Source organism: Dama dama, chromosome X (assembly GCF_033118175.1).
Source record: "Dama dama isolate Ldn47 chromosome X, ASM3311817v1, whole genome shotgun sequence".
NCBI classification, from domain to species: domain Eukaryota; kingdom Metazoa; phylum Chordata; class Mammalia; order Artiodactyla; family Cervidae; genus Dama; species Dama dama.
This window is the reverse complement of record NC_083714.1, coordinates 32605255-32633137: the sequence shown is the minus strand read 5'-3', so window position 1 is coordinate 32633137 and position 27883 is coordinate 32605255. Positions and strand designations below refer to the sequence as shown.

Here is a 27883-nt window from a genome sequence, read left to right as displayed (position 1 = left end):
GCAGATGATGGTGTTTTCATCTGTGAGGCTTCCTGGCTTACAGGGCGCTGTCACATCCGGATCTCATGGGCCTCTCATCATAACCCCATGAGTAAGGCGGGCCAGGGAGTTTACAGCAGGGATAACTGAAGACCAGAGAGGTGCGGTGACTTGAGCAAGGCCACACAGCTGGTACAAGAACTCTAGAATCCTAACTCCTAGGAAAAGGGAGTTTTCCACATGGCCCGCTCCACAGTGGCGCTTGGCAGGTGAGGAGGGGTTTGGTAAGCTCTATCCTCCAGTATAAAAACCAAGGACCAGAGCCCAAGGGGGCATTTATTTATCTTTGGTTCCTAATGATATCTCAAGCGCCCTGTGTTAGCCCTGCTGTGAGCCCTGAACGTCTCCCTGCCTGATCCAGAGGGAAGCCCTTGAAGCAGGATGCTCTGTGGGCTGGGCATCTGAGGCCCAGGAAGGGAGGTGGTGAGGGGCTGTAGCCCCCTCTGTAGCCAGGATTCTGGGGCCAGGGTTCTCAATCCCAAAATGGTGGATTGGAACAGGCAGTTAAGTTGTGGGGAGATGAGGCAAAGCCCTGGGTCTTGCGCGAAAGGGAGGAAAGGGGTGTGAGCTGCCTAGGGTGAAAGCCTTGTGAGGGGGTCTTGGCCAGGGACTCGGGCCCCTCTGCTGCCCAGGAACCCCAGGAGCAAGTGTCAGGGGTCAAAGGTAAAGGCCAGGGCGGGCAGGCCCTGGGGAAGCAGGATGGTGTGAAGAATGTGAGGTAAGTCCCAACTCACCAGCCGTGTGATCGTGGTTGAACCTGTTTTCTCATCTGTCAAACAGTGAGAACCAGAACTTTTTCCCCTTTTTAAGGGAATGGGTCCTGGAGTCCTTTGCTTGGTTTAAATCCTGCTCTTTTCATTTCCTTGACAAGTGACCTTGACAACTTGGTTAATCTCTATGAACCTAGCTTCTGGTCTCTCACTTGTAAAATGGAAACAATAGAAGTACCTTCTCAGAGGTTATGGGGATGAAATGGGAAAATGTGATAATGTATGGTACACTTAAAAATTTAAGAGTAGATCTCACTTTTAATGTTCTTAGCACAATAAAATTGAAAAAATGTAAAAAACATGGTAAACACTCAGTGGATGGTAGGTTTGATGACCATGATGGCGACTCATTTTATTATGACTACCTGTCTTTGTGGGGTGAGCTTGTGAGGGAGCAAATGACTCAGAAAACAGGGGCCCACCATGGGGTGCTACAGGCTGTCAGTGAGGATGGCTCAGAGCTGGGGCCTTTGGGTGCAAGCACTGGTGGTGATAACTGTCACAGGTCACCCTCACACTTGGCAAGCTAGGCTTGGTGGTCCCACCCGGGGGACTCCTCAGCCGGGTGCCCTTGCTCAGCACTCTGCCCCAGAGTTCTCCTTTTCTCCTCCCCTGACTGTGCTCCCTTGGCACTGGCCCCAAATTTCCAGGACCACCTTTGACAAGTCCCCCAGCATGGGGCTTCCCTGGTTCTGTCAACAAAGCTACAACCTTTACCACAGGAGGTGGTTGGCTGGGCGTGGCATGCATGCGAATCCACGTACACGCACGCATGCTCACTTGCATCTTCTCAAGCACATGTGGTCCCCAACCGAGCTTCTGGGAGCCTCACATCCCCGCCCCCACCTCACCTCCTCCCCTTCCTCCCCCACCACAAAAGCCACAGGTAACAGCAGTCCCTGGCTGCACAGCAGACAATGCAAAACCCAGAGGCAGGATTCATTGCCGGGCTGTTTCAAGCCTTTAGCAGGATGTGAGCCCAGGTGGCTAACGGTTCGTTTGGCCAGGGACAGCCCTTCCCTATCATCCCCCCTGCCCCAGCCGCTGGTTCGGCGAACCTGGAAAGGGCTAGCAGGTAGGCTATGGCATTCTGCATGGTACCAAGGGGCAAAAGATCGGACTGCTGACCCATTCTGGTCCCACCATATTCCCACCAAACACAGTGTGTCCTTGGGCAGGTCTTACCCCATCTGGAACTCAGTTCTATCTGTAAAATGGGGAGACCAGATTTCACTTACACAGGCTAATGACCATCCAAGGATGCTGGAGGATTTTTCAGCATGGTCCCAGTGGCTGTGCTTTGGAAAGCTCACTGGGTGACCCACATGCTGGGAAGTCCGGGGTAGTGATTGGGTAGAGTTGCTCAGGTTGTTACCAACTTCGAGTAGGGCCACATTCCAGAGTCCCCTCCTAGCCCCTGGGTAGATTCCTATGGCTTAACTCCGTATGCTGTCAGTAGGCATGGAGCCCACCCAGGGTTTAGGAGTGATGTGTTTACACATGGGTGGGTAGGGGGGCTGGTCTGTCTGACCCCAGAGTGGCAGTAACACAGCCAAAGGACTCAGCCGCCATCCCTTCCTCTCCCTCCAGGGGCGCAGCAGCCTGGAGGCAGCAATTGTTCCTTCAGCCTGTGGACTGCAGCCAGGAGGCCACTGTAGGGTCAGGGCCAGGGCGGGAGGCCAGTGGCGGCCTCAAGGGTGCGGGAATACCGACAAGTCAGGAGCCAGTGTAGGTCAGGCTGTATCCAGCAGGTGTGACAGAGTGGGGCTCTCACAGGGCCTTGGAGCTCCTGGGAGGTAGGGTGCTGTCTTGTATTGATCTTTTGAAGCTGGGAAAAAGGTGGGTAACAGGCTCTGCCAAGTCAGTGGCTGGTCTGCTGGACTCATAGGAGGAAAGGGGACCACCTGGCTCTTGTATCCAGGGGCTAGGGGTTGGGAGCTGAGGGTGAAATGTCCCAGCCTGAGGGTGGGAGTATAGGGCAGAGAGGGGCTGGGGGGAGGTGCTGACAGTGACCAAGAAGCCGCACACCCCTAGGGCTTGGTTCTGGAGAAGGAGGCTGAGGGCAGTGGTTTCCAGGCAATGGGTCAGCGGGGGCTCTTGGGGCATGGGTGTTGTGGGGTGAGGGGAGTTGAGTGAGAGGGTCAGGCAGGGAGTCTCAGACACTAGACACTCCAGCCTAGGATAGTGAGAACAGAGACAGTCACCAGAGGGGCCAAGGAGGCGGTGGACGCCGCCCTGGCGGTCAGGGGCTCTGTGTGCCGCTGTAGCCACGAGAACTCCTCCTGAAGCTGGCGCCGCTGCAGCTCCGGGCCCACCTTCTCACGGATGATTTGGTAGTAGCGGTTCAGGTACTGGAGCTGCAAGACATAGGAGGGGTGAGGGCCTCCCAGGCCAAGGTGTGGGAGCTCGGTGACACCGAGTTCCACTCCGGCCCAGGTCCCCAGCCATCCTCAGGTGAGCAGGGGAGGGATGCCCCAGTGTGAGTCTACAGGTGCCACTGGTGTGGACCCTCCCAAAGTGAGGGAAGGGGCAGAGGGTCTTAGGGTAGAGGGATCAGAGGTGAGAGAGGGCCAGGGCCAGGGAGAAGGCAGTCAGTGGCTCAAGGGCTGGAGATAAGACAGTGCTGAGGGGTGCCCGCTCACCTGCTCAGGGGACAGCAGGCTGACATCAATGAGGTTCCGGTCGTAGGGTACCAAGGATACAACTTCAAAGGTCAGGTAGGTCCCTGGGTACTGGGGGACCCACCAATAAAGGAGGAAAGGAGGAAGTGAGCAAGGCTAAATGGAGAGAGAGAACACTCCACCCAGAAGCCCAGGGCACGGGGAACTGGCCTTGTCAAGCCTGAGCCCCGACAGTGCCCCCTTGGCCACCCCTGTGTCCACCACTTCGCCACCTGCCTTTGGTGCTTCCCTCATGATTCCTGAAGTTTAGACTTCGGCCTATGTTTCTCAGATGTAGAGATCGAATTTCCATCTCTACGTCTCTCTATCTGTCTATCCGTATCTCTGTTTCTATCAATTGATGTATCTATGGAGACAAACATAAAGAAGAAGAAATAGCCCATAATTCCCATCTCCCAGAGAGCTCTTGCTTGTATGTGCTTAGAAAATTCAAACTACAAAAAGATACTCAATAAAAATGGAAAGAGTCCTCCTTGCCCGGTTTCTTTCCTGAAAACATTTTTGGCATATATAATATATATACACGTGTATTCTAAAAAAATTCAAGCCTAATGGATGCTACTATACACTTTCCTGCACCTTCCCCCACTCTGTCCTCCCCACAGTAAACTTAGGAGAGTGCTCCATATTAGCATAGGAGCATCTACCTCCTTCTTTTCAAGGGCCCATAGTATGTGGATGATAATTTATTTAACCAATGATGGATATTTGGGCTGTTTCCATTTTTTAAACTATTACTGTGAATGCTACAATCAACATCATCATATAAATATCTTTATACAAAAGTGACATTTTGGGACTATACCCAGAAGGTACATATCTGGCAGTGGGAAGGCTGAGACAAAAAGTACAGGCATTTTTAGTATAAATTTTGATAGATATTATCAAAATGCCTTCCTGAAAGGTTTTAGCTATTTGTAACTACCCAAGACACATATGAGAGTGTCCTTTTCACCACAAACTCACAAGCACTGGGTATCATCAAAGTCTTTTGCTTTTGTCAATCAGGTGGTATTCCATTGTCACTTTGATTTGTATCTTTTTAACAATAAAGGTGAGCATCCTTTCGAATTTATGGACCATTTGTGTTGATTTTAGTTAATTGCCTCTTTATGTCTTTTAACCATTTTTTCTGTCTTCCTTATTTTGGTCTTACTAATTTTTTTTAAGTCACTCAGTCGTGTCCAACTCTTTGTGACCCCATGGACTATACAGGGGGTATAGTCCCTGTATATGGACTATATAGTCCATGGAATTCTCCAGGACAGAATACTGGAGTGGGTAGCATTTCCCTTTTCCAGGGGATTTTCCCAACCCAGGGATTGAACCCAATCCTCCTGCATTGCAGGTGGATTCTTTACCAGCTGAGCCACAAGGGAAGCCTGGCCTTATTTTTAAAAGCTTGTAAAAGAAGGACATCCCCCTTTTTTCAGATATACATGCTAAACTTGTCATACATCTTTTGACTTCATTTTGGCATTGTTCCCATATAGACGTTCTTTGTTTAACTGAGTTGGGGTTATAAAGGCCCCTTTCTGCCCTGGGATTATAAATGAATTCATATAGGTTTTCTTCTAGATCTTTTATGGTTTCACCTTTAAACCCTGATCCATTTGCAATTTTTTTTTTTTTAGTGTAACAAGGAGGTTCTTCAGTTTAATTCCCCCAACCAAATGATTTGCCATTTGTCTCCCTTGCCCAGTGATCAAACGATCTCTCTTCTTGACTGTTTTGAGGCAACAGCTTTATAGTAAACTAAATTCCCATCTTGTTTGTGGAAATTAGAGGGTCTATTTCTGGACTAACTATTCAGTCCCACTGTTCCATCTGTCTTTCCCATCTCTAGTGTCTTACTGTTTTAGTGATGGCAGCTTTGTAGTGTGGGCTAGTATCTGCAAGAGCTAGTTTCCCTTATTGTTCTTTTCCAGAATTATCCTAGCTACTGAGCTATCTTTGTATGTTTATCTTTACAAATAAACTTTACTATCATTTTGTGAAGTTACAAAAGCATCCAGTTAACGTTGAAATTGTGGTTGTCTTGAATTTATAGATTAATTTAGGGGGAAATGACATCTTCATAATATTGAGGCTTATTTCCAGAGAGCACCATTTACTTAAATCTTTTTTTATGTCCCTCAGTAGAGATTTTCTGCACGTAAGTCTTTTAAAGTTTATATCTAGGTATTTTATCTTCTTGGTTGTTATTATACAGCATCTTTATACCTAACAAGCTCCCCTGGTACTTATTATGTGCATGAAGAACCAATGATTTAGGGCAGGGCTACTGATTCATTTGGCTCAGAATGAGACCTGGGCATTGGCTTGAAAAAAAACTCCAGATGATTCAAATATTCTAATGTGCTAACAGGTTTGAGAAATTGATTTATGGAATTATTCTGGTGCTAAGGAAGACTCTAAAGAAATTCATGCCCATACATTGAGTTCTCCTTTGACTTTCCTCACCCCCGATGCAGCCCAAAGTCCCTGCCACGCTGTCCACCTCTCCAGCCTGTCTTTACCTTGGTCTTTGCTTCTACCACAAGGGCCACATCTTCCAGACGGATCCCAAATTCTCCATCCAGATAGTAGCCAGGTTCTGGGAGACAGAAGAGATGCTGGTGACTTTAAGTAGGGGGAAGACCCAAGCCCAGGTTTCCTGAACTGAATGAGGAGTGGCAGTCCTACCACTTGTTAGATGTTAGAAGGGGCTTGGTGTTATGGTGGGACAGCTTATTTGGGACTGGGGAGGTGGGTGAGGGAGTACAGCAGTGGAGTCTGGGCGGGCCTGTGCGGGGTTGTGCTCCCTGAAGGCTGGCATTTGCTAGAATGAAGTCGTGGAGGAGCCCAAGAACCATACCAATGGAAGTGAACATGCCCTTGGCCATGGCAATGTTGTTGGACTGGAATCCGACTGGCCCTGGAAAGGGAGAGAGGGAGAGGCAAGGCCAGTATCAGCTCTCCTGCACTCACCAGCATGGCATCTAGCAGGTTCCATGGCATCTAGCAGGTTCTGGGGAAGAGCAGGTAACTGGGTACCCCCAGCAGCATGCATCCACCACATCCTCGTCTACCAGTGACTGGTATGGACCAGGTTGGCTCTGGCTTTTATTTCTCTGGGGTCTAGGCCAGTCAGCCACTGTGTCTTGACCTGCCTCTCTTTTTTTCTGGTGCTGTCCTAGATGCCAGTTGGAGTGGCCAATTGCCAGCATTTCTTACTTACCCTGTGGAGCACCAACTTCCCACCAGCTGGGTCCCCTGGCCTAGGTCACTGCCCCTCCATGGGTCCTAGTCCTTTCCATACCTGTGAAATACTCCACCTCTCTCATAAGAGGCGGGACTGCAGGGGAGTGCCAAAGAGATACGTACATTCATGCACACATAGGAAGTTGCCAATGCCGTGGCCTGTCCCGTGACCATAATTGAGCCCAACATCCCACAAGGCTTTTCGGGCAAAGGCCTCCACCATTCGCCCTGGAAGAGAGATGACCTCCAGTCAATTGGCTGGACGCCATAGTATTGGCTTTGCCCCTTCTGGCTAACTTTTCCCAGACTAACCACCAGGATGGTACATGAGGAGAGGGGCCCGAGAGGCAGGTAGGCATGCCCTGTCTCCAGTCTATTCTACACTGTACCCATTACCTGGACCTCCCCATGTGTCAAGACACCCGCTTCCTCCCGGAATCCTCCCATGACTGCTGTAGCACAGTGACTGCCCCTGCCTCTGAGCTCGAGGCCTGGCTCTCCCACGAACCCTCTGTGTGACCTCGGGCAAGTGGCTTTCTCTCTCTGGGCTGGATTGGATCTATACAGTGAAGGGGGGTATGACATAACCCCTGCCCCGGTGGCCTCCCAGGGTCTGGCTGCAGTGGGATCAGGGCCTGAGGCTCTGGGTCAAGCCTGGTTTCCAAAACCCACCTGAGGTAGCAGCTGGGAAGACGAGTCTGGACAGGTCGATATTTCCTATCAACACACGGGTGTATGCCTCCTGATGGAGAGAAGGCGACAAAATGTGCACGAAGCCCGAGTGGCTAGAAACTCATATGTGGGCCCAGGTGAGTGTGGGGGAATATGGGGGGGCCCATGCATGCTTGTGTGTGGGCACATGGGTTCTGGAAGATGGCCAGAGGAGGCTGAGGGGTGCCTGCCCAAAGCTGGGTCTTGGTCCACGTGGTTCCCTTTGGCTGGTCTAGGTAGGGGGTGAGCTGAGGCTGTGACAGTAAGGGTTTGGAAGGCAAACTCCCTGGGCTAGAATCCTAACATGGCCACTCACAAACTTGACCTTGATCAAGTGTTTTGAGCTTCTCCGTGCCTCAGTTTCGTGGTCTGTAATGGGATGATCATAGTACCAGCTCAGAAGGTCATTGGGAGGAGCGGGTAGACTCGTGCATGTAGGGTGCTCTCAACAAAGTAAATGGGTCAAATAGAGGTCAGCGGCCCTCACTGCCCTTATCATGATCACCCTTGAGTTTTCTCACGGCCTTATGGTTAAGTTGAGGCCTGATAATGGGCAGGTTAGTCTTGCTCTGTTGGGGCTGTTACCTTGTGGAAAGAGGGAGGGAGGCGTCTTCTCCCAGTCACTCCCGGTGGTGATGTGGTGAGTCCCCTTCACCACACACATACACACACACACTCCCACACACACAGGGCTTGTCATCTTGAGCATGACAGCCTGGGGCAGTGGATCTACCCACTAAACTGAGCTCCTGGAGGCCTGACCAATGTTTGTTTTCTCTGTCTCTCTGTTTCAGGTACAATGTCTGAGCCACAGTCCACCTGCTGAATGCACGAATGTGGTCCCAGAGGTGCACAGACCGTGTCCCCACACCTACCCCCAGCGGACCAGCCCTCATTGCTTCCTGAACAGTGAAGTCCCTTTCCACCTCTGAGACTGTGCTGGTGCCAGATTTTTCCCCCTGGAATGGAATGCCTGTCTTCCTCCTTTCTGCTCAGCACAGGGCTCGGCTCATAGACTGCACTAAATAAATATTCATTGAGTTTCTGAAATGGGATGATGATAAGCTTGGACTGAGGCCCTGCTGGGGACCTGAAGTATCTCTGGGGAAGTAGTCCGGGGCACTGGGTTTCCTGGTACTAATTTGCTGTGTGACCTGTGGTGAACTACTTAACCTCCCTGGGCTTCGGTTTCAGCCTCTGTATGATCAAACAGCTCTTGCAGGAGTAGTTGCTTGGGTGTCCCTTAGGTGAGTGTGGGCAGGGAAATCTGGTCTGATGCCTACCTTTTGGAAAGCTGAGGGGGTACCCCAGTGGACTGTCCTGGTGATGTCTGTTGTCCCGTCCCTGTGGAGAAGGGCAATCATCAGGTCCAGCTCGGGTGAACACTTTGGGGTAGGGATGGTGGCCATGTTCTTCTGGAGTGTTCACCACTGGTGTCTGAGTGGCAGGACTGGGATGGGGGTGGGGAAGAAGGCCAAGGGAAGAAGATGGCAGCCATGATGCAGTTCCCATCCTCAGCATGTGCGCCTGAAGGAGCTCTGCAAAGTTGTCAGGAATCCTGAGTCCCCACATACATCCTCTACTCCAATCCCACCCAGTTTGACCAAAAGTTTCCTTGGGCCAGTCTGGCTCTAAAAGAAAGGCTCCCTCCAGGCTTCCTGTGAGGCAGGAAGGGATTGTCCCACTCTTACAGATGAGGAAACTGAGAGATCATAACACTCTTACACATTCATACACTTATTTACTATTTACAGAATGAGGGATGCAGAACAAACCTCATTATCCCCATTTCACAGGAGAGGCAACTAAGGCCATGAGGCCCTCTCCCGCACTGGCCTCGGGGAGGCCAGGCTTGGCTCAAGCAGTGGCTTTATACAGTTCTCTCCATTGTAAACATTAATCTGCCCCAGGGATTTGCTCAGTGAACTGAAGCTGCCAGAAGGCAAACAGTCTGACTGCCAACCACCACCTGCAGTCGTTACCCCAGAATGGCCCCTGTGGCCACCCCCCACCCCCGGGGAAGTGGGGAATGGTCCCAGGGCCTTTGGGACTCCAGCTCAGGAGCAGGTCACAGGATGTGGCTGACTTCTTCAGGAGGAGAGAAGAGGAAGTGAGGTGACCGTTTCCCTGGCCTCACCCAGCTCGAGAACGCCCCGATCCAGCAACACGCAGAGAATTCACTTCCCCTTTGCACATCAGCCATCTCAAGTCTGCACTGCGCCATACTGGTGACTGCAAAGGCTGCTAGGCTGAGCGCCTGCCAGGCTGGCTCCCAGTGAAGGGCCTTTGTCATTAGCACATTCACCACAGGATAGAGGATGGGAAACGATTCCTGGCTCCTGCATCAGTTCAGCACATCCCTTCCTTTCCCCCAAGTTTCCCAGAGTCCATCTGCTTCCTAGATGAGAACGGAAAATCTTCCAGCCTATTTCAACTCAGCTCCCATGTGAATGATTGGTCATACATTTGGAAGGAATGGGCTTAGCCTATTCTCATGGCTATTGTGGGCTTCCCTGGTAGCTCAGCTGGAAAAGAATCTGCCTGCCATGCAGGAGACCTGGGTTCGATTCCTGAGTTGGGAAGATCCCCTGGAGGAGGGCATGGCAACCCACTCCAGTATTCCGTAAAGGGGCTTCCCAGGTGGTGTTAGTGTTAGAGAACCCATCTGTCAATGCAGGAGACATAAGAGATGCGAGTTCGATCCCTGGGTCAGGAAGATCCTCTGGAGGAGAATATGGCAGCCCATGCCAGTATTCTTGCCTGCAGAATCCCACGGACAGAGGAGCCTGGTGGGCTACAGTCCATGTGGTCGCAAAGAGTCAGACATGACTGCATCGACTTAGTACGCATGGCTATCATGTCTAGGTGTTCAGGTTGTGCACTGTACAAAAGTAACACATCTTAAAAAAATGACACTCACCAAATGGGTATATACTAATTTCAGTGAGAGCACATAGATGGACACGCAGATTGTGGAGTCCTGGAGCAGGCGACAGTGCGCTCCCACATAACCCTATCTGTGGTCATGCACATACTCAGAACACACACACGTCTACTCACAAACATATCCCATGCTGATGGGAGTGCCTTGTCCCAACTGTGCTGCTGGTTGTCCTCTGATGCTGCGTCACTCACCTGCCTACTTCTCCTGAAGGTCCGATCCTGCTCCCACTCCACATGATGCAGTCACCTCACCAAGCATGCAGTGAGGGGCAGGGTGGGGGTAGGCACTGTGCTGTCACGGCATGCAGGTTGTGTCCAGGGTATTCGGGTGAGAATACGGGCATACTGTTTGCACAGTCAAGCAGGGCAGTTCGGACTGTGTAATAATGTTCAGGCTTAAAAATACCTTTTACTTGCACAAGGGGAGTCTTTTCCTGATTCTTACAGGGTGGCATCTGTGGGCAGCCCCACTTCTGGCCTCTGTTGGTTGCCCACTGGGCAGGGATTCCCACGTGTGAAAATGGGCAGGCTACTTAGGCAATTCAATCCAGGCCTCTCCTTTCTCAGATGCAGGATCCACGCCCAAGAAGGGAAACCTTTGGCCGGTTCTTGTCTGAGTTGACACAGCCGGGCCAGGGCGGGGACGAGGTGGAGTACATACCAGTATTGTCCCCCAGAATCCAGCAGGTACATCTCGTCAGAGGACAGCTTGCGGTGCAGCTCTTTGGTGGGGCTGGGAAGGGGAGAGATGCTGAGGAAGGAACAGCCTAACAACTGAGCCAGGTAGGGAGGGGTCCTGAGTGAAAGCAGGGGAACCCCTTCCTCCCTGTGGGTCGGCTTTTTAACTAACTCCTTTGGGGACGTCATCATCTCCCAAAGGGCCCTGGAAGACTAATGAGCTTCTGCTGCTAATGTCTTCAGCGCACATCTGTGTATCCTACATCTCCCCAGGCCAGGTCCTGGTCCCCAGGGAGGGAGAAAGGAAAGAGCCCTGAATGTGGGAGATGAGAGGGCCTTAGCAAGCACCCAGTCCAGCCATCTTTTACATCAGGAGGCCCCTCGGGAAAGCCATGAGGGAACTGGGCCTGGACCCAGATGCTCAGTCTAGAGCTTTCTCTAACTTCCTGCTGCCTCTGGGAGCAGAGGGCCCCAAGAAGCCAGGGCACAGGAAGGGAGGGAACTCAAGGGTGCGGCTGGAGAGCAGCAGTTGGTAGAGCTGAGGAGTTCCTACCCTGCTCCTCTTAGTAGGGAGAGGGGGCTGGACCAAGGCAGCTGAAGGCTTGGGGCCACCAGGAGAAGGAAGTCTGGGATACGCTAGGCCAACCACTGGAAGGTCTTTGCCCTCTCCCAATTTTGCCCTTGCCAGCCTGAGGCATCTGGTGAGCTTGACCACTCCCCTTGCCCAATCTCACCAGGCTGGCTGCAGGTGTTTGTCTTCAATGGAGCCAAACATCTGCCCAGCCTATATCTGGGGCCCACCTTGGTTGGTTCAGGGAGAGTGAATGGGCCCTTCTTCCCCACATGTTTGTGAGCTTTAAGAATTAAATAACTCACAGGAAGCAAAGGAAAAACATTCAGCAGCAGTCCCACCATCTGCCTTCCAGATCCTTCTGCCCTAAGTGCTCATAAAGTCCTAGCCTCCTGGGCAGTGAAATTACTCAAGTCTTTTAATTCAAAGTAGACTCCCCACACCTGACTGGGCTCTATGCCCCACCCCCAGCTCCCACAGTGCTAAAGACCTCAAAGCTTAAATGTGGACTCAAGTCCTCCACAGGGCCCCAGAAAATTCTTCCTCCTGAAGTACCTATAGTGGGCCAGGGCAGCATTCAGGCCACTTGCAGAGATGGTTTCAAAACTGGATCCGGAGAAGAAATCTTCCTCTCTGGAAAGGACAAGGCAGGAATGGTCAATGAATGGGCTCAGGGACTAGGCTGGGCCCAGGAGAGCTAGCAAAGGCAAGTGAAAAGTCATGTTTGCCTCTACCTTGGCAAGGCTCCATCTGGCTTTCCCAGTCCCACCTCCTGTCCTTTTCTAAGCCCTGACCTGTCACTTATAGACCACTCAAGGTCAGAGAAGGAGAGACTGCAGACACCAATTATTCCTCCTCCACCTTCATTTTACAGATGGGGAAACCAAGGCTTTGTGTCCCAAAGTGAGTTCCTAGTAAAGCAAGAGTGAAGAAACCTAACTCCCTGTATCTGAAAACTCCCCCAGCCCAGGAGCAGCATTTTGGGCTAATTATGCCCTCAGGAAACCTCCCTCCTCAGTCTGATATTCTCAAGTGATCCAAGGTCCTACAGGCCTGAGCTGGCCTCCCCTCAGAAAAGCCCGTGCCTGAAGCAGACACTAGGGGGCGCTGTTGGGTTGTGGCCCTTCTAGGTGTCCAGCTCTCAGCAGAGTTGGGGAATGTCATCCAATACCCCTGCCCAGCTTCCTGACCACTCAAGAACCTGTCACTTCTTATTCCAGAGAGCCCTCAAATACAAGGAGGGTCTTCCTTCCCCAGTAAGTAAGGAGACCAGGCTCCCCTCCCTGCCCCCACTCCCACACTTAGACAGTCAGCTGAAAAGGATGGCTGTGGTCATTCACCCTCGGAACTTCTCCAGTTGTTCTGCCCCTGAGAACTCATCCACGGTGCCTTGGGGCACATTCTTCTCCAGCCAGACCAAGTAGCGGATCACAGCCACAGCATCCCGCACCTGGAGCAGGGCAAGCAGAAAGGCAGACCGAGGAACGGTCTCAGCTGGAGCTCCAGGATGCAGGAGATGATGGGGTGACTGCTCTGGGAGCTGAGCTTTAAAAACGTGAGGGTTTAACTGGCTATGTGATACTATTAAGGGATTCTTATTCACGTCTATATACATGATCAGAGTATGGTCATGTTTTGAAAAGAGTTCTTGTCTTGTCAGAGATACTGAAATGTTGCTAGAAGAAACACTGTGATAGATGGCACTTGCTTTAAAATCATCCAGCAGCAGAGGATGGGGAGTGGAGGTAATGACTGTGGGGTTGTAGAGGAAATGAGATTGGCCTTGAGTTGATGATTATTGAAGCTGGATGATAGTGACGGGATCACTAAGCTATTTCCTCTACTTTTGTACATGCTTAACATTTTCCACAAGAAAAGTTTTAAAAAATGAGGCAGCATATCCCAATTTTAACAGGAATATCCAAAGGGGCAAGCCATCCTCTCCCCAGGGTGAAGAAATTATAATAGCTAACACATTTAAGACTTGGGGTGTGCCACGTGGCGGTACTAAAAGCTATCTACATATTTAATATATATAAGTACATAACTGTATTTATACACATAGAACTCTATAATTATTATATAAGTATCATATGCTCACATAATTATATATTTATAGGTATATTTTGCACATATACATAAATGTATATAAATTTATATATGTATACTGTATATATTTAGGGTTTCTGAGGTAGTGCAGTGGTAAAGAACCTGCCTGCCAATGCAGGAGATGCAAGAGATGCAGGTTCAATCCCTGGGTTGGGAAGATCCCCTGGAGGAGGAAATGAAAACCTATTCCAGTATTCTTGCCTGGTGGGCTACAGTTCAATAATAAACATATTATCTATTATTTATACTATATAATGTAGATATATATATATATCTTTAATTATTATAACAATCCTCTGCTGCAGGTTACAGCTATGATCCTCATCTTACAGAGGAGGTAACTGAGGCCCAGAGAGGTGAAGTGACTTACCTAAGGTCACACAGCTAGGAGGTGGCTAGAGGAACTAGGATTTGAACTCAGACACTGTAGCTCCGGGGCTCAGGTTCTAAACCACTGAACCAAGCTGTGAGTGAGGGGGTGGAGCATAAATGGGTGTCCAGGAGTTTGGTGTCCACTTTGTGTTTCACTAACGGCCTTCTTGAGGCTTCTCCCCCATGGTCTCCTTTCTAACCCACAGACTGGGAGCTCCCCAGAGGCCTGTGTGTCTGCCTGCCCACGGACTTACATGACTGGCCCTGAGGAGGGTTTGCTCCTTGCTGTTTTTCAGCGCCTTGGTCACCATCACTGGAGAGTAGGTGTCTGCTAGAAGCTTCGCCTGTGAGGAGCAGAGAGGAGATGGTCTGGGAGCCCAGTCTAGGGCATGGTGGGGTTTGAAAAGGATTGGCAGGAAATCCTGGCTGAGATGAGAGTTGCCATTTCCTGGAGCGGCAGTACCCTTCCTGTGTGTGCTTTCTGACCATGCGGGGCTTTCCTAGTCTTCTCTGTCCAGCCTAACCTTCCCTCCCTCCCTCCCTCCCTTGCTTCCTCCTCCCTCCCTGGTCCTGGATCCCCACAGTGCTCTGAGATGGATGCGAGCCTGGCCCTTGCCAGTTGTGGGCTGTTCGGACAGTCTATTTCCTGCACATCTCATATCATGACAGCTGCCACTTACTGAGAGCCTGCACTGCTGCAGGCACTGGGCTTTATATGCACAGTCTCCTTTTAAGCTCCTCAGAGCAACTCTTTTGAGGTGGTGACTCTTAGTGCCACTTTACAGATGAGGAAGCAGAGGTCTAGACTGACGAAGTCACTCATCCAAGGTCCTGGCACAGTTGGTTCTCCGCCTCTCGTTTGGTGACCTCAGAGCCTCTGCTCCCCCAGCCTCTGTGACAATGTCTGGGCTCTCTGTGGACAATGTCCTGCTGCTGCCTCTCCTGTCTCTTTCCAGGGTGACCTACAAGGGGACTCACTGCACCACTGCTGACTGACCAACTGCCAGAATGGCCAAGGGGCTGTCCCCCCTTCCCTGTTAGATTGAGACTTATCGGGGCTCTTGGTGGGGATGGGGGGATGGTGCCTGGCATGAGCCGGGGCCTGGCAAACCCACCTTGGGTATCACTTCATAGAGCCCATATGAGGTATAGCTGGTCCCGATCCAGACCTTCATGTCTCCTGAGGTGTAAGCCTGGACACTGTCACGGACTTGGCCGTAGTCTTCGACTTGCACACACAGGGGACCCGTGCAGCCAGAGTTCAGGTACTGCAAGGTCTCAGAGCTAAAGCGACTCTTGTTTGCAAATAACCTGGGTTGATAGGGAAGACCAGGAGGGTCCAGAATTCTCTAAGGACAATGCAAAAGACCAGAGGCCCTGTGTTCCTGGAGGTCACAGGTGGCCCGCACCAGGCAACTGTGCAGAGCGGATTTGGAGTATGTGGGAACAGAGATCAAGGGGGTCAGGAAAAGGTGATCAGAGGCTTCCTAGAGGGTCCTGCGGGGGCAGGCATCCCACTTCTGGGAAGGCTGCAGGTCGGGGCTGTGAGGAGTTGGAGGAAGTCAATGACCACAAGCCAAGGACAAGTCCTACCTGATGGAGGAGTCGGTGAGCAGCGTGTAGGAATAGAAGAAGGGATTATAAGGGATGTCACTGCCACGCAGGTTGAAGAGCCCTGGGGAAGAGAATGGATGGGGCCTACTTGAAGCTGACCTGCCTGAGGCAATTACAAGTGGCGCCTTTTACCCTCTTGCTTGCTTTGGCCCCCAAAGATCCCCAGCAGCATGCCTACCCGCATCCCCTACCCCTGAATGTTTCTCAGTCTTTCTGAAGAGGGGCAGGTCTTTGAAGCACTAATGAGCTCTAGGGACTCTTTCTCCCAGGAAAAGCAGATACCCAGCCAGTAGTCTGTGCCGGGTGTCAGTGGGCTTCCAGCCCAGAGCTGGGGTCGGGTGAGCCATGCTGGGACAGAGTAGGGCTGCACGGGGTGCTAAAGCTGGGCGTGTGAGCGCCCTGGACTCATGGCCAGGCGGTAAGAGGTGTTTGCTGGGCCTCCTCCCCTTCATGAGACAGAAACCTCTATTGCTTTGGTCTCCTGGTCCTCCAATGGCCTGCAGGCTGGCCCCAGATCACATGGGGCTTCCTGGTTTCGTTACTGGGTAGGCATGAGCTACTGCCCTCACCTCAGTTCCTGTGGGCCAAGGCCAAAGAGCTCTCAGAACCCACAGGTACATGGTCATTGCTGCAGGGCTCAGGAAGCTTGGGGGTTCCAGGGGAAGCCAGGCCCTCCCTGCACCCACAGATCTATACTCACAGGCTGTCTCATCCAGTGCGGACAGAAGGACAGCAGTTGGGGCCTCAGGATGCTTCTGCATCTGGCTACGGATGCCAGCTACTTTCTCCTGCCAGGTGCTCCCTGGAAATGAAAGAGCCCAAAGAAAGCATGAGTGACCTACCTTCTCTTTGCCACTCTGTTCCTGAGAGGGCTCCCTTAGGGCAATAGGCAATAGTTTTCCATTCCTTTAAAAAGCAATAGAACCCTTTCTTTAACCAGACTCTTACTTGTGTAGTCAGTAAGGACATGGGGCTCTTGATCCAGACTGTTTGGGTTCAAATTCCAGCTCTGTGATTACTTGCTGGGTGACCTTGGGAAAATTATTGCTCTGTGCCCTATTTTGCACATCTGTAAAGTGGAGACGGATTATAATAATAGTGTCTACCTCAATAGAGTTGTTGTGAAGGTCGAATTAACTAAGATCTGTAATGTATGTAGAATGGTGTCTTGCTGTATAGAAAGTCTGGTATAACTTTCTGAGTAATAAATAGGCATGCAGAAGAGAGATCAGCAGAGCAGCCTGAGGTGAAGGGCAAATGGATAGGGCTCGGCTATGTTTAGTCCTCTTCTCTGCAGTAACCCCAGCACTTACTAGAGCCACTTGGGTCTGAGCTAAACATTCTGTGTACATTGTTTTAATCCTTACTTGGCCCATTTTACAGATAAGGAAATTGAGGCTTTAGAGAGGTAAAGTGATTTATCTATGGTTTCCATAGCTGGCAAGGGGTGGAACTGAGACTTGACCCCAGGTCTGTCTGACTACATGGCCTGCACTCTTACTGGTACAGACACTGGATGACCTTGCTAACTTTGTTAGTCTCCACCTTGTCCTTAAACTTTGTGTCACAGAGCTGTCCTTTTGGAGATGCTTGTATACTGGTTCTAGGACTTCGATTTTCGTCTTTTTTTCTTACTCCCTGCAATCCCTCTAAAGAGTCTGCCCCTCTGCAGGGCCAGGAATTTGCTGGCGGAAGATCATAAGCATGAAGGGTTCTAGCTGGGCTTGGAGATTAGCATAAATAACATAATTCAATTTAAAAAATCTTTATGCAAACAGGTAAAACTATTCAACAAGAACCAAAGCTTTGGGTTTAATACTTTTTTTTTTTAAGGTTGATTCTATTTTACTGTGGTAAAATACACATACCATGAAATGTATCATTTTAACCATTTTAAAGTGCACAACTCAGTGACTTTAAGAACATTCACAAGATTGTGCAACCACCACCACTAATCCCAGAACATTCTTATCATCCCAAAAGGAAACCCTGCCCTCCAGCTGTCCCCCTCATTCATTTCTCCCCCCAGCTCCAGCAACCACTGATCTGCTTTCTGTCTCCATGGACTTGCCTATGCTGGATATTTTACACAGATGCAATCATACGACATGGGGCCTTCGCTGGCTTCTTTCACTTAGAATAATGTTTTCAAGGTTCATGGATGTGATACATTTTTGAGACGACAAATGAAAGCCAACTTCAATGGCTCAATACACAGAGGTATCTTTGAGTAACTACTTTTCATGTTCTTTACTTCATCCCCTTTAAAACCTGTGAGTGACTGGAGAGAAAGTCTCTCTTATACGCTTAGAAAGACTCTGTTCTTGGGCTTCCAGGCCCAATTCTGGCTCCACATGGCCTTTCCTTGAAGACTAGCAGCCTGCAATGGCTCGGTTTCCTTTCACTTGTGGGAAGTGATAAAACCCATGTGAATTCTTTCCCAGCCCCTGGAAGGTTTTCCCTCTTTATCCTCTCCTCTTTCTGATGGAACTGCAGCCTTCTTTATTTGAATGGGATGAGTTTTATTTATGATGGAACCGTCTTGGATAGCAAGTTTCTTTAAAAACTGTGTCAAGCAGCAGAAAGATTCTGCAAGTTACATCAGAATGGATAAAGAAAATTGGACCCAATTGTGACTTGTTTCATCAGACCCACGATTTTGAAATTTCTCTCTTGTTTTCCAGATTCCTTTCCAAATAAGAAGTGTACGTAGACCTGTGTATGGAAATGGGCCTCTCAGATTGCCCAATGTTCCCAGGAATCCAAGTCAAGGGCTTGTATCAGAATTCCTAAGAAGGTAGGGAGTGGTGGCGGTCAAGATATTGATTCATAATCAGTAGCCTGGGTCCGGTCAGGAGCTTAGTTACTACTTACAAGAATCATACAGCATACTGTTCTCTTATGACATATTTAGATAGTGTCAGTGGGGTCAAGATTTTTGATGTTAGAACTTTAGGGGGTCAGTTAACTTTCCTTTGTGGTTTGGCCAAAACTTGAATCTTAATCTGTGCCACAGACTGACCTTGAGTTTAGTTTATGCTTCCTTTGTCCATACCAGCCCATCTGACCCCAGCCATCTTACATCTGAAATCCTCATCACAGGAGGGCCAGAAGTCAAGCTCTGAATGATTCAATACAAAGCAGTCTTCAGTACCAGAGAAGCAAGTCATGTTTTTTCTCTCTATAAAGGGGCAGGGATTTTTTCATCATTCTCTGACTCCCTTGTTTCCTCCCTTCCTGTTCCCTCCTGCTTTATTCCAGCATTTTCTAAGTATGGTCTGAGGACCCTCTGATTCAGAATCTCTGAGGAGAGGGGGCCTAGAAACCTGCATTAAAGGTGCACATGAAACCACTGCTTTGGAACCTCTTAGGATGAATTTTTCAGCCAAAGGAGTAGCACTGTGCGGGTCGGGGCTGCTTCAAGCTGGGAAAGAGGACCAGTGTAGGAAATTACCTGTGAATGCCTCCTGCAGGGCATAAATGGGCTCATTTGGCACTGGAGGCCTCTCTGACCCCCACACCAGGTCCACAAGGTTGACAGTGATGGACACCAGCTCTCTGTCATAGTCTTGTAGGGCCACGTCATAACTCTCCCAGGAGTCTACAGAGACAGGAAGGAGTTCAGACTTGAGGAAAAATTGTGACTAGGGCAAAGTTAGCTCTTGTCCCCTCTGTCTCTCATTCCACTCCTGCAGCCTGGCTGCCAGAGCCTGTCCAAGAAGTCTGAACCTTCTGAGCTCTGCCCTCTCACCTTCTTCCTTCACTTTTCAAAGCTCAGTTGCCCTGAGCCCACCACAATGCTGCCCACAGGCAGCTGGCTAAGCTCATCTTTTTTAAGTGTCAATGGCTGTGGGGCCCTCTTTTCAGTCCTGTCTGCATGCCACAGCCCAAAGGAATGGTGAGGTTCAGGCCACTGGAAAGGCTGGCAGAGAAGCCAGGTCTGAAGTGGGAGCCTTCCAGTACATATACATGAGGATGCCACCGCTGGGGGCAGGCTGGCCAGTGGTGGGGGCACCAGGGCTCAAGGATCCATGTTCCTAGAGGGGAGAAGAGGGGACTGTGTTGCTGCTTCTTTTATTTTTTGGCCATGCCACACAGCACGGGGATCTTAGTTCCCAGACCAGGGATTGAACCCATGCCCCTTGCAGTGGAAGTGCAGAGTCTTAACCACTGAATTACCAGAGAAGTCCCAGGGACTGTGCTTCTTTTCTCAGAAACCCTTCCATCTCCTCCAACCCTTCCAAGCTGCCTTCCAGAAGAGGGCTCTCAAGTGATTTTAGTGCTCTGATCAGTAGAGTTCCAGGGTACAGAGGATGGTTCTAGGTTGAAGACCATCTTAGCCTACTTGTTGATTAGGTCTTAACAATTCCCTGAGTCTTCTAGTTTGGGTCTCTGCCCTCCTGACTTTTAAAAAACTCTATTTATTATTTTAAATGTATTTTCATTACACAATCCTGGAATACAGCCTTGTTGCAAAATACTCTGCAACCACAAGTTCAAACACTCTATTTTTAGAGTCCCCCTGCACCTCCCTCTGCCAGAATGTGTTTCTTTACATCCCGAGGGCCTGAGACTCCCTCACTGGTGTGGACACACACGGGAACTGAGGGAAGAACCTACCGATGGAGAAGAGGAAGGGGTCAACGCCCACACGTGCTCCGACAGGAATCTCGGTGAGGAGCCAGGTAACAACGGGAGTGGTGCCAACTGAAAGACAAGAAGGGACATTGAGGTTACCACAGCCCTGCAGCCGGGCTTCTGTCTGTGACAGTCCTGTCAGGTCTGTCCTCCATGATATCCATCTCAAAGGTTAGGGATGGCTCCAAATTTCCTGAGCTCCTCACAGCAGCCCAGAATGGCCTTGCAGGCACCCCCTCACCTGTACCTTCCCCAGCGGAGTCTCTTACCTTCCTTATGAAGCTCCCAGTTGCAGTCCATTTGCCGCTCAGCCTGCGTCCAATAGCGGCTGTCGGTCCAGAGAGAGGCTTTCCCCATGGTCACCACTGCGACTCCTGGGGCAGAAGAGACTCTTGAAGGGGAGGGTGACAGTGCAGAGCATGGCTTTAGTTAGCTCATGCGTGATGTGGTGCAGTGTCACAAGGGACCTCTGGAAAGAGTCTCTCTCCTCCCCTGGAAGGAAGTGAGCCAGGATATGTTAAAGAGAGTGTTGGGGGGAAGGCTGATGCGGACACTAACCCAGGGGCTTTGCTGAGGACAGGCAGAGAAGCCAAACCTGGTGACTTTGGCAAACAGAAGAAGGGCCAATGATAGGCAAGCCAGGCAGTTAGAAGCCCAGGTGAGGGATGTTTAAGCATCAGCAAGGGAAGCTTAGGTTTCACTCAAGGAGTCAGGATCAGGGTTAGAGGCCCATTCCAAAACCGGTACCCCAGAAAGGGTCTCTATGTCTGTATCTCATTGGACCACGTGAGGTGATGCTGTCCATAAAGGGCCCAGCAAAGTAAAACCTTGTCCCCAAATGAGCCATCGGGTGAAAGAAGTCAGTGGCTAGATATAGAGGTAGCAACTGACCCAGAAATGGAGCCCAGGGAGTGTGAGGCTGGGCCTGGCTGTGAGCACAGGAAAGAAGTCAAGAGGACCATTTGCCTCATGCAGAAGTGTGGCTGGTCGGCTTTAAGATGTGCTCTGGTGACCCTTTTAGGAGTAATCGAGGGGAGACAGAGAGAGTAGCAGGGGCCTCTGGACACTAAGTCCTGGGGTCCTGGCTGCTAAGAATTAGTCACATTAGGGCCTCTCTGACCACTCTTGGTCTCCCAACAGAAGCAATGAGGGGCAGGTAATAACTGTTACCTGCAGACCCTGTAAAGCCTGTAATCCACACACGCCTCTGGTCATATTCACCAATGTACTCGCTCTAGGAAATCAACAACACTGTCATTAGTCTCCTTCATGGAGTCACACCCCACCTGGAAGGCCCCCAACCACATCCCAGTTGTTTCTGTCTAGTCAGAATCAATCAGTCCTACAAGCCTGAGCACACTGGACACCTCTTCCAGGAAGCCCTCTGGAACTTCCCCAGCTCTCAGGATCTTTCCTTCTTTGAACAACTGTATTTCTTGGCATTGAAACCCCACAGTCCTGCACTGGATTGTTTTGCCAAGAAGTTTTGTCTCCCCAGCCAGGATGCAAATTCTCTACAGCTGGGATCATGCCTTTTTGTTTTACTGGGTTCTCCCCTCCAGTCGTCCCCCTCCCCAGTCTAGCACAGTAGAATGGGTATATCATAAATAACTTCTGCAGAGAGCTTTACACATTATTGTATTTTGGTCCCCATAATTCTTGGAGACAGATCTCATTATTCCCGTTTTGCAGTAGAGAAAACTGAGGCTCTGAGAAGTTCAGATCCTTACCCAAGCTTCTTAGCCCTTTTCAGCAGGTGGGGAAACTAATTCAAGTAATGGTATTGACACTAAAAATGCCTTCTCTTCCAACTGGGTAGGTGCTGGCAGGGTGAATGAGGTGGAGGCTGAGCCAAGGTGGGCAAGAGTGGGATGGGTGGGCAGCTCTGGTTCAGACCAGCATCTTCCTTGACTACTCCCCCTCTTCCAGCCTGTACCACATAGTCTTGGACGTGAGATTATTTCAGTGCTCCATCCATCAGCTGATGGGAAGGGCTGAGCCAGAAGGCAGCTCAGGGTTCCTCTAATTCAATTTCCAGGCTATATTCTAACCTCCTAAGGCAGGGGTATTCTAAACATTCATTCTGGATCCACCATCTAGGAACTGATCAAAATTGTTCTGAAGTTGTTTATAGTTTCATGGCCTGAGGTCAAGGAAATTGGGCAATGTCTTCTGTTCTATGTAAAGGAATACATTCTTTCAGTTGCCCTAAAACACCCATGTCCAGGTTCCCCACTTCCTTTCCTTTGCCTGTCAAACCCTTTCTCTGTCTTCCATCTTCTGAGTCTCAACAGTCCTGTTTGTGGCCTCGGTAGCAGAGAGGGTGGGGGTTGGGGGGAAGAGCCATCCCTCACCATGTGGGCATCCGTGTCGGGGACGATGTAGGCAGAGAGATTCTGGGTGTACATCTGCTGGCGGAGGGCTGTGAGCCGCGCTGTGGTATTGACCGCAGTAACTGGAAGGTACTGACAGGTGACAGGAAGACACCAAGACACACACACACAGACACACAGACACACACACATTGCTTTGAGAAAATGCAGGGGCCTCCAGCCTCCCTTTAGGTAGGGGTTGGGGGTGCATAGGCTGGGCCAGCCTGGACGGAGAAGGGGCAGCAGCGGATGTTACGGATTATTCTAGATTAAAGTGCCTGGGTCAAGTGTAGATGGAGGTGTTTACGAGTTTGGAGAGGGACTTTCTGTGACAGTAATGAGACCTGAGGTGGGGAGGGGCGGGTAAGAACTGTAGGGGTCTGAGCCCTGGCATTGGGCCAGGCCAGGGAATGGCCCCTCTTTGGATACCAGTTTAGCAAATAAACATACAGGATGTTCACCAAGTCACATTTGAATTTCAGGTCAACAATGAATCATGTTTTAGTATAAGGAAGTCCCATGTACTATTTGGGCATATTTATATTAAAAACATGATTCACTATCAGCAAATCAGATGTAATTGGGCTGTCCTGTATTTCAGCTGGCAGCCCTACCTTGTTAAAGGTTATTTGATCTTAAAAATAAAAAGTGTGGGTTTTTTGTTTGGTTTTGCCTTGTACTCAAGGACACATCCGTGTTGGTTGTAATATAAAAGTGCCCACCGACCTGCCTGCCCCAGGGGTCACATACAGTGGGCACGGCACGCACATGTGTCTCATGTGTCTTGAGACTGTAGTGACCTGCTGGCAGGCCCGCAAGCCCTCGCCGACTGGGCTGCTCCGGCCTGGGCCGCTCTTTCACACTCTCAACTAGCTGTGGAAAGAATTGCTCTGGTCTCCAGGTAGGAGCTGACGACCGTTCAGCTCCAATGTGCTGGGCCAGTCTTCACACCCGAGGCCTCCCTTTCTTGACCTTCCGCTGGCTCTTCTAGCCCTCAGTCTTCCGCCCTCCTCCCGGTTCCTCCAGAACTGTTGTTTTCTTTCCTCCCATCCTCCTCCTGGCCTCTGCCTAGACTCAGCTGATGGCTAGCTAGGGGCCTCCCGCCTCCTTACCGCCCCTCCTCCCACCGCCCTCCCGCTCCCAGGGGCTGCCCAGGCCCGGGCCTGGAGGGAAGGAGATAACCTGCCGTGGGAATGGCTGAGAGGGCGGGATGGGGGCGGATGTCAGACACCTGAGAATGTGCAGCCCGCCCCGCGGGAGGTTAATCAGAAACTGTGGCCCCCGGGTCCGGAAATCGCGAGGAAGGCTGGCAGAGGGCGAGGCTAGCAGCTGGGCCCGTGGGGGATGGGCAGGAAGGTGGGAGCGGTGGGGCGGGGCGAAGGGAGGGCCTCACCGGAGGGCTGATGGAACAGTTTCTCACGTCGTCTCTCTGGTCCAGTGACTTTGGGTGGCCCCAGGCATAAGCTAGAAACCGGAGAAAAATCCAGGGTCACTCGGAGACCAGATAGGTCCTAAACAGCACGGGGACATGTTCCCCCAACCCCCTCCGAACCCCGGCAGAGCCGCCATCCTTTGTAGCACTGAGATGCTGTCCAACTCTACTTGAGGATAAAAATAATCACATTTCATAGGAAATCAGGCTGAATTGCATGGCACCCTGGGTCACAATCAAAGAAACCTGTTTCATCGACAAGTGATTGCCACTTTTGGATGGGTTTTAGTGCTCATTAAATCAATTTTTCCCTTCTAATCTAATTGGGTCTTTTCAGGGTCTACCGAACTGGAAAAGTTGTGTGTAAATTAAATTTTTGTAATCAGATTTTCCCTTAAATGCTCTAGAGGATCTCGCTAAATAATCACCCCACCTTCGTTTTACCCTTCTATAAATCTAATTATATATATATTGGGTTTACTTAAATTCAAGGCCCACTTATACCATTTCTACACTCCAAATCACTGCGGCTCATTCCAGGCCACAGAAGACAAGCCATCCCAGGCTGACATCGTCCCCTGGTGGGGTAAGGTGGGTTAGCATTTAAAGAGCTCCTACTGTGTGCTAGACCCTGAACTCCGCTACTTATTTATATAGTATTAGATTACGGCCCCATCTGCAGTAACAGAGAAATCTGAACGAACTTTTTGGCCAGCTCTATATATCATCTGATACTTGCAACAACCCTGTGAGTTGGGTATTATTGTCTGCTTTCTACAGAGGAGGAAGTCGAAGCCCAGATACATTTAGTTACTCACCCGTTTTGCCACAGTGAGTCTGTGGCAGAGCAGGGAGTTGAACCTGGGCCATCTGAGTACAAAAGAGCCAACCATGGAAGGCTGGTGTCCCACAAGGGACAGAACATATGGAGACTTAGTTTCCATTTTAGGCTCTGCCACGGGCTTCCCTTGTAGCTTAGTTGGTAAAGAATCTGCCGGCAATTTTGCAGGAGACCCAGTTTTGATCCCTGGGTTGGGAAGATTCCCCTGGAGAAGGAAATAGCAACCCACTCCAGTATCCTTGCCTGGAAAAGTTCATGGCCAGAGGAGCCTGGTGGGCTGTAGTCCACGGGGTTGCAAAGAGTCGGGCATGACTGAGCGACTAACACTTCCTTACTTACTTACTTGAGACTCTGCCACAAATTTGGTGTGTCCCAAGAAGAGTTGCCCAGTATTCATGGAGCAAACGTTTCCTAAGTGCCTGCTGTGTGCCAGGTCCTGGGCTAGCTCCTGCAGGCTCTGGGCCTTTGCACCCTAAAAGTCCAGTGGTCTCTGATAGGCCTTCCCTCCAGCCCCCCATGTTTTGGGGGAATCCTTTCTGAGGGGGTTGAGCCACAGATGGAAGGAGCACAGCTGGGTTCTAACACTGTCAATGCCACGCCTGGCTGTCTCTCTCAGTCACATAAACTCAAGGGGGAGATGAGACCCACCCTGTTGATTTCGAAAGTGAATACTTGTTTCCACAGGAACAGATCTGGCAAAATGGTGGGGCTAAGACAACCTACATAAGAAGCAAGACACAGCCAACCCGTGTCCCTCCAGATACCCCAATTACTGTTCTCTGAGGCCTGGGCTGTGACTCACAAGGGCCAGCTCTGCCGCCTGTGGTCCCTGGCACAGGGCCTGGCACTGGGGAGGTGTCAGGAGCTGGGTACTGAATGAATGAGCAGGGACCTGCTGCCACAGAGCAAAGGGAAGGGGGCCTCCCTAAGGTCAGTGTGGAGTGGGTGTGGAGGATGTTGAGGTGGGCACTTGGCTGTGAACAAAGAGAACAAACAGGACACCATAATGGTGACAAAGACCAAACTGTAGTCAGGCTCCTCCAAGCCCTCTTCTCCATTAGGCCTGGAGTTCCACCTCCATCCTGTCCTTACTGAGCCTGCATGCCCAGCCTTAGCAAGAGTCCTGGTAAGTCACTTTAGAGAGAATCACTCACCTTTTGTATCTTATCAGCCTTGAAATCTGATCAAATTCCTCATCTCCCACCCTTGATATCTGATCACCCCGCCTTCAGCAAGAATCCTATGAAGTCAATTTAGTAAAAATCGCTTCACCCTTGATGTCTCCTCTTGGTAGTTTTACATCATCCACTGACCCCCCTCACTCTACTTAAGAAGTTCTCATCCATCTGAACCCCTCACTCTGCTCAAGAAGTTCTCATCCATCTTTACTGTTTTCAGAGTTGAGCCCTTTCTCCCCTATTGCAGTGCCCCTATTGCAGTAGAGGGTTTCCTTGCTAGCTCAGTGGGTAAAGAATCTGCCTGCAATTCAGGAGACTTGGGTTTGATCCCTGGGTCAGGGAGAGCCCCTGGAGAAGAAAATGGCAACCCACTGCACTATTCTTGCTGGGAGAATTCCACGGACAGAGGAGCCTGGCGGGCTACAGTCCATGGGGTCGCAAAGAGTCAGATAAGACTGAGTGATTAACAATTTAGGGCTTCCCTGGTAGCTCAGACAGTAAAGAATCCGCCTGCAATGCAGGAGACCCAGGTTCCACCCCTTGGTTGGGAAGACGCCCTGGAGAAGGAAACGGCTACCCACTCCAGTATTCTTGCTAGGGTCGCAAAGAGCTGGACATGGCTGAGTGACTAAATCTTAGCTTATTGCAATAAAGTGAAAGTGAAGTTGCTCAGTCGTGTCCTACTCTTTGCGACCCCATGGACTGTAACCTACCAGGTTCCTCTGTCCATGGGATTTTCCAGGCAAGAATACTGGAGTTGGTTGCCATTTCTTTCTCCAGGAGATCTTCCCGACCCAGGGATTGAACCCAGGTCTCCTGCATTGTAGGCAGACGCTTTACTGTCTGAGCCACCAGGGAAGCCCAGTAGTTGGACTATAAGTCCAATAGTCTTATTGCAATAGTTTTGAATAAAATCTTCCTTACTCTTTTAATAAGTGCCAGAATCATTTTTTCTTTAACAGGTGGGAATGGAAAAGGGGCCAAACCAGACTTGAGATGGGTCTTGAGGGTCCCCAGGACTGTCCTGCGGTTACTCTTGCTCGACAGAGAGAGGAATCAAGAAAAGAGAGACAACCTGGGCCCAACCTTCATGCCAACCCTTTCTGAGCCCAGAGGGGGGAGGCCAGGATGCACATACCACAGAGGAGGACAAGCCAGGGGTGGCCACCCCAGCGAGCCCGGGCCATGGGGTCTTCAGATGCTGGTGCTGGGTGAATGCAGGGTCAAGGGAGAGTGGACAAGGCTGTTTCCTTGGCCTCTTCCTCTAGGCCTTTCCGGGGCAGCAGCAGCCAGAGGGTGGGGGCTGGCAATGGGGAGGAGGTGTCCAGCTGGTAGATGGAGAGTCTTCCTCTGGTCTTTCGTTTCTGAGGATTCCAGGAGTCGGGCTGGGTCAAGAAGACTCAACTGCTCCAGGCAGCCTCTGCTGGCTCCCAGTCATCCAGAATAGGGTATGAGCCCGCCCCGGGCAGAGTCCAAAGATCTGAGACAGAGGAGCAGCAGCTGGTCTCAATCAGCCTGCTTCTCCCAACCCCCTTTTCAGCAGCCAGCCCCGGCCATTCCCGAATTCTGTCCCCCTCCCTCCTGCAAGCTGTTTCCCATTAGCTCCCCCACCCGGGCTCTGGCTACGGCCCCACTTTTGCTTCGAGATGGAGATGCATGTTTATCCTTCCGCCTCTTCTGAGCTGGCCTGA

At 50.6% G+C, this 27883-nt stretch overlaps 1 protein-coding gene and 1 long non-coding RNA gene across 3 annotated transcripts; one reads left to right on the top strand and one right to left on the bottom strand.

The window, feature by feature from the left end:
- The first annotated feature begins 51 nt into the window (after positions 1–51).
- Positions 52–8494, top strand: LOC133053102 (uncharacterized). Its single transcript, XR_009692089.1, has 2 exons — positions 52–248; positions 8239–8494. It is a non-coding gene; the product is annotated as an uncharacterized LOC133053102 (long non-coding RNA).
- Positions 1048–27639, bottom strand: XPNPEP2 (X-prolyl aminopeptidase 2). Of its 2 annotated transcripts, XM_061137934.1 has the most exons (22): positions 27331–27639; positions 24135–24205; positions 22724–22834; positions 21540–21603; positions 20639–20743; positions 20352–20438; positions 19186–19332; positions 18814–18912; positions 16432–16533; positions 15711–15792; positions 15233–15428; positions 14372–14461; positions 12977–13086; positions 12192–12269; positions 11049–11120; positions 8728–8788; positions 7406–7475; positions 6857–6961; positions 6348–6407; positions 6010–6086; positions 3452–3541; positions 1048–3166 (listed from the first exon to the last, which is right to left on the bottom strand). In XM_061137934.1, exons 1-22 carry the CDS (start codon positions 27377–27379, stop codon positions 2972–2974), a joined length of 2121 nt encoding a protein of 706 aa, XP_060993917.1. In that variant the 5' UTR covers positions 27380–27639; the 3' UTR covers positions 1048–2971. The 2 variants fall into 2 exon arrangements, with proteins under 2 accessions (XP_060993917.1, XP_060993918.1); XM_061137935.1 differs by lacking the exon at positions 18814–18912 and having other exon boundaries at positions 27331–27637.
- Between the last annotated feature and the right edge of the window lie 244 nt (positions 27640–27883).